General features: G+C 46.9%; 1 protein-coding gene across 1 annotated transcript in view; it reads right to left on the reverse strand.

Annotated features, from left to right (window-relative positions):
• The window catches only part of ZNF641 (zinc finger protein 641), a 7,203-nt gene extending 2,691 nt beyond the window's left edge, over window positions 1–4,512 (reverse strand). The window contains exons 1-4 of the mRNA XM_007468640.1: window positions 4,496–4,512; window positions 2,355–2,563; window positions 1,639–1,730; window positions 327–456 (exon numbers count right to left, since the gene is read on the reverse strand). Of these exons, the coding sequence (XP_007468702.1) occupies window positions 327–456; window positions 1,639–1,730; window positions 2,355–2,563; window positions 4,496–4,512 (448 nt within the window). The remainder of the gene's footprint in view (window positions 1–326; window positions 457–1,638; window positions 1,731–2,354; window positions 2,564–4,495) is intronic.
• Window positions 4,513–6,422: the final 1,910 nt, after the last annotated feature.

A 6,422-nucleotide genomic window follows, 5' to 3' on the forward strand; every position in this document is an offset into this window, starting at 1 on the left:
TTCCCTAGGTGGTTTCTGAGTTTCCAAGGACTCAGTTCCATCTCTTAGGTGTCCTCTCTGCTTTGAAAGAACCTCCCAATTCCCAACCAAGAAGAGCCTAAAGTTCTCTTCTCTAATAATTCACATCATTTTGTTGTTTTTAAAAATATGACACTTTACTTCCATTCCCTTTGAATTAACTCTGGCATTCTTTCTCTAGTGGAAGCTTAGACAGATTCTCTGCCTAGAAAAGAACCCCAAATAGATGCTCTCCAACAGCCCTGGAGTAAGATGACTCCATTCTCCCAGAGTACAGTCATTTAGTGGCTGGGGAAGGTCATGCTTACTTAGAGAGACTACTATCCCACAGTTTTCCTGCATGACGTATTCTCCATAAAAGTCTGTCTGAGAAGGGTCCAGGCTCCGCCACTCCTCCTGAGAGAAACACAGTGACACATCCTTGATGGTTACCAGGCCCTGAAACAAAATGTAGCATCATCTGTCAGCAGCTGTTCCTTAAGGAAAATGGGTTCTCAGTGTAAAAGGCTGAGGTAGTAGTAGAGGGGAGAAGGCAAGAGAGTGTCTAGAAAAAGAACTGCCCAGATGTCCCTGGGCAGGGCACATAGTTTTGGTGAAGAGGAAGTGAGGAAAGGGGTAAAGGTAATGGTCCGTGAATGAGTGAGGAAAACGGCTGTAGAGGATTTTCCCAAATTGGGACCATGAGAAGCTGGAGGCACCACAAACTCTTTGGTGCCTCTGTCTAGTTACAGGTGTCTGCCCAGTCTCTTCTCACCGGCCTTATTCTTTTCCCTGTAGAAATTGTGTACTAGCTCCTCCTTTCTCCACTTGACCTTTCCTTTCCTATCAGCACAAAAGAATATAGATAAAATATTCTTTCTTGCCCCCTTCCCCTATTATGCCATATCCTTATCTTTTAAGGCATCATAGTGTGGCAGTTAGGAGCCCAGATTCTGGAGCCAAATGACTCCTAGCTCTGCCACTTATTAGCAGTATGACCTTACACAAGTGCCTTAATGTTTTCCTGTCCAATTTTCTCATTGTAAAATGGGGATAACTGAGTTTCTCTCAGGGTAAAATGACTTAATGTGAACAGCAAGCATGGTAAGCACTTTGGGAGTATGGATACTACTACTACTATTATTACTGTCTTCCCATGGCTCTCCCCTTGCCTTCTGAATCTAAACCTGTTTTCTCTCTCTGGCTCTGCCCCTTTTTACATCTTTCTATCTTCTGTTCTTTTCCATAAATGCTCTATCATCCACCCAATCCTGTCTACTTTATGTTCTTCTAAGCTTCCTTCAGGTCCTCTTTTCCTAATCTTTCCAGATTTATTTCTTAAAGGACATTAATGAATTGTTCTTAAATTCCCCCTGTGGATAGCACAGCCATCCATTAAAAAACAAACAAACAAACAAAAAACACCTAACCTCTAGGAATTCCCTTCTTCTCATCATGCCTCCATTCATTTTTTAAAAGGGTATTATGAGCCCCTTGGAAAGGGACAGAATCTGTTCAGACATAAAATGGACATACCATTAGTGGTCATGTGAAATGACAAATCAATGGAATGATGCAAAGGCTGTAGAAAGGCAGCGTTGAGAAAACCCTGAGAGAGGCCAAAGGAAGAACACAGCCCACCTGTGATCCAGCTGCAAGAAGTGCAGCTGCCATCTCCCAATCTCCAGTGCCCCCTTCCTGGGGAATGGCAGGAACCCACGGAGCCGACTGAGCTGGTGAGGGGAGAGAGGAACCATTAGAGATGCAGCATCCAACCTTTCCCAATTAGAGCCTGGGCCCTATTTTAGAGGGGCTTAAGGGTCACTTTTTTTTTTCTATATTTATACCCATTGGTAAGACTCCAATGCATAAATGTAGTAGAAAAGACCCTCCCTCAAATATCCTGAAAGGGTACTGAGTGGTTGTTAGTAGAGCATTTATCTCATCCATTTCTACTCGACTAGCTGTGGTTTGAATTTATATTATTTGAATGTAATTTTCATCTTGTAAGGTGCATTTTACTGAGTGTGTTTTCCAACAGCAGTCAGTGTTTCTGTCACTTCCTTTGTCTCCCATATTTGTTACCACTAACCATGTAGCATGTGGAGGGAGTGATTATGCAAGAAACGGAAGAAGCCCAGTTACATGGTTTGCAGAATCCAGGTGTTCATTATATTAATATTTCTGTGACCAGAGCCCAGAAGTTCCTTATATTTCTGTGACCTAGTCCTGGTACTGACTGTGCTGTTCAGTCAGTCCGTGGGAATTTGGGGATTTTTAACTCTACTTTTCCAACAGAGATTAGAAGACTATTCTCTGCACTGTGCTTCCCACACACACCCCCTACGGGCTCTCACCCTTGTCCTGAAGCGACTGTGGCTCCTCTTCAAGGTCACAGCACAGGTGCTCCAGTGGCCCTGGTGCTGTCCTCCATGGCCCCTCTTCCTGGCTTCCCCTTTCCACCTGGGGCTCTGCTCCATCCAGCTGAACACTCATTGACTCCCATCCTGTCCCCAGGGCTGCTGTCTGTTCTGAAAGCATTTTTGCTACAAACCCAAATTGTGACCTGGAACAAATTCATATCAGTTATGCCCATGAAAATGGAAAGGGGTGATATTCCTAAGGGAGTTATGGAGAACAGCCCAGGGATAAAAGATGACACTGGATAGGAGGAGCTTGATGAAAGATGAACTTTAAAAGCTTGATGTGTTCCAATCAATTGAACCTGAGCCAGAAAAGAGCAGGTGCTACATAGCAAAGTCACAAATGGTTACTTTGGGGCTGGAAGAACTTCATTTAAAAAAAAAAGAACAATCCTGGAAATTCAAAAGCTATCAATTAATTTCAACAACTGAAAATACTTAACTGGAAATTTTAACCACTGAATGTAAGCAATCTGGAAATATGTAGGACAGGATGCAAACAGACTTGCACTCAACAAAAACAGATGTAATTACACATAAGATGTTCTGCCACAAATCCCATTCTCATGCGTTAGTTTAGAATGACATGATTACTATAGGTAGAAATCCTAGTCAAAGGCTGTATTTTTTATGAGGCTGTACCAAATGGTGCCTTACTTAGGACAAGCCTCAACAAACAGACACATAACTTGTCACTGTGCTGTAGAAAATGAGAACTGGTAGTAAATATGGTAGAAAGATCAATAACTTGGAAAGCAAGTATATGACTCTAAAGCAACCCTAAAAGATAAGAGAAACTGTTGGTCAGTGAGGAGCTAATGTCTGACTGGGAAAAGAAAAAAAGAACAGAAAGGGTTTGGACTAGGTAGAAAAAGGGGAAGCAGGTGCTGCTAACATGACCCTGGGGTGAATTAACAGCCCTGTGATTTAAGACACAGGAAAGAACCTGAGACACAGGATAGAACCAGTCAGATCTCATTATAAAAATGTGTTCAATTTTAAAGAAGCATATGGTGAAAGCCAGAGTGTGTTCCATCAGAAGAAACAAAAGTGAAGAAAGGGATGGGAAATATGTACATTGGGGGAAAGTTCAAAACAACGGACATAGTCTTCTCGACTAGGGAAGAAGGCTGATGAATGATGCTGCCAATGAATAAAAAGAGATGTTTTCTATGTGTAGATCTCTTCTCTTGATTGCAAGAGAAGAGATTTAGGTTAGATTTTTAAAAAAAATCCTAATAATCCTGCAGTGCATAGGACCTGGTCGAAGGCTTTTTGCTCTGGACATCTTAGGAGCAGGACAGGTTGTGTTGTGATAGCGGTATCCCTGCCTTACAGCTGGGAAATAGTCTATGAGACCTGTGAAGAGTCCCTTTTTGCTTGGCAACTTCATATTTTTGTGATTCTTACTCAATGCCCAAGCAGTCAGAGCCAGTGAAAGTCTTCCAAAAACAGGTCAGAACCTTGGTAACTGTTCTGGCTCACTCATATCCATCCAAAAACATTTGCAAGAATCCAGGAGCCCAGGATAGGTAATGACAACTGTCAAGTTGTTTATTTTCTTGTCTATCTGTCTTCGACAAAAGAGGTAGGTGGGAACTCTAAGCTCAATGCACAGGAAGGGAACAAATTTCCCTTTCATCTCAGAAGTCCAGAGATGTCTCAGGGCCTCATGGGAGCATCCTGGACTGATTCCCAGCTTACAAGGTTTCCTTTTCAGAGACTTCTCATGAGAAAGGAAAATTCCCAATAAAGCAATAAAGGGAAAGTTCCATTTTAGCTTTTTCCTCTGAATTCCAGCCCCTGTATTCACTTAACTTTTAACATGTAAAGCATGGAGTCCCCCTCTTCACCAGAAGTCTTCCTCATTCTCTAGCTCCGTTTGAAAGTCCTCCTTCAGGACTTTACCTCTAGGTAAATATCTGGACACCTGAGACCCACTTCTCCATCTCTCCAGCTGCAGAGTCCCTTGATAGGAAGCCTCTTTCGCAGGCCAGATGTGAGCCTCTCCAGACCACTGACAGAAAACCTGTGGAAGTGCTAGCAGAAATATCAGCAAAGGAGGGGGCAGGTACTTGTCCTCAGACTGCATTTGCTAAAATATTTGCTCTCTCAGAGCCAGCATCTGGGCAGTTAAGGTGTCAGCCCTAACCTGGTTTCTCCCGGCTCCAGGATGACCCCAGGCCTACCGGAGTCGGGGTTCTAAGACTTTCACTTCCCCCTCTTCCTCACATATCTGGGGGGCATGGCACCTGCAGAAGTTGGTTTCTGCAGCGAGTGTTGTTGGACAGAGAAAGGGCCATGCTACCGAAATGAGTAGTCCAAGGACACAGGGACAGTCGCGCTGTCAGAGAAGCCTGGCCCCTGTCCCGGGCGGGGCGTGGGCGGGACAGGCGCCCGCTCCAGAGTAAGGTTGCTTCTGCCCTCCTTGTCACAGTGCCCCTGGAGAGGGTCAGATTTCAGAGAACCCGAGAAAGGCAGAGCTGGAGCAGGGGAAGTGAGGTCAGAAAACAGGTTTCTCGTGAACTGGGGCATGAACAAGTGAAGAAAAAGGAGCCGCGGGGTAACCTGCGCGCGCGGTGACAGCGGAGGGAACCCGCGGGGCCTGACAGCGACGATGGGGGGACGGGGAGACGGGAGGGGCGAGCACAGAATGTCAGTGTGGCCGACCCCCCCCCCCAGAATGGCAGCGACCCAGAGGCCGCGACGACCCTCCTCCCCGCCCCCACGGGTGACCGGCCCCACTCACCGCCCCAGGAAGCCAGGCGTCCCTCCCTCCAGCTGCGACTCCCTCCGCCCGGCCCCACTCACCCCGGTCGTCTTGGCCTGCGGCCCGGTGCCTCCCTCCCGGGCGCCGCCTGCCCCTCCCCTCTGCCCTCGCTTCCTCGGAGCCGGCGGCCGCGGAGCCAGCGACAGGCGGAGACGGCGGCCCGGCGGTCGCGGGCGGGGCGGGCACAGGAAATCCCCGCCCGCTTCCGGGGCTCGGCGGCCGCGGTGGCGCCGAGGGGCGTGGGGGCCGGGGCGGGGGCCGGGCTGCGCCTCCAGGGCCACCCGGCGGCCCGGCCCCGCATCTCGGCGCCCGCCGCCCCTGGACGCCGCGGGCCCAGGCGCCAGGATCCCGGCGGACCTTGGCGGCTCGACCCCGCCCTCTCCCTGACTGACCATCTTCCGTCCCGGCCACGCGGCCTCTCGTGGGGTCCTTTGCACACAGGTTCATTAATTACCTCGACATTTAACAACCGCTCCTCACATGCCAACGATCGATGTGAGAGAAATTTCTCGAGACAACAGTCTGGAATTCCTCAAGGAGCTCACCTTCTAGGTTTCAGGATAGCCAGGGTGATGATAAGGGGCTGGAGAGAGCGTTGAGGAGCAGTCACTAATTCTGAACGAGGTTGACTTCACCAAGACGTGTGTCTGAAGTCGGCCTTGCGCCTGCATTGTCCAATTTGCGGGAGCCACCAGCCTCCGGATTGAGGTGTGTTGTAACATACACACCAGATTTAGAAGACTTAATTAACAAAATGTACAACAGCTAATAAGCAATATTTTGAATATGTTCGGCTAAAATGTATTGTTGATATTCACTTCACCTACTTTCAACTTTTTAAATATGGGTACTAAGGTGTTTATATTTGCCGCTTACATTTTATTTCTACTGGACAAAGCTACCTCGAAGCATTAGACAGATTTGACTGGAAAAGATGAGAAAGGGCCTACAAAACAGAATAAACAGATGACTATTAGAATCTGTTTATAATCTACAAATCACATTCATTACTTCATCATCCGAACAATTCTGTACAATTTTATTTTATAGACTTAAAAAATAAGTGACTCACTTAAGGTCACAGGTGACAAACATTCCTTTAATATATATTTATTTTTTGCTATGTGCCAGGCACTGTAGCTAAATCCTGGAAGTCAAAGGTCCCAAAGGAATTGTCTGTCTGTGGATTCAAGAACTCAGTCTGTGGAAACACATGTCAACAAATACTTGCA

The sequence above is a fragment of the Lipotes vexillifer genome, unplaced genomic scaffold (assembly GCF_000442215.2).
Source record: "Lipotes vexillifer unplaced genomic scaffold, Lipotes_vexillifer_v1.1 scaffold1071, whole genome shotgun sequence".
Classification (NCBI taxonomy): Eukaryota; Metazoa; Chordata; class Mammalia; order Artiodactyla; family Lipotidae; genus Lipotes; species Lipotes vexillifer.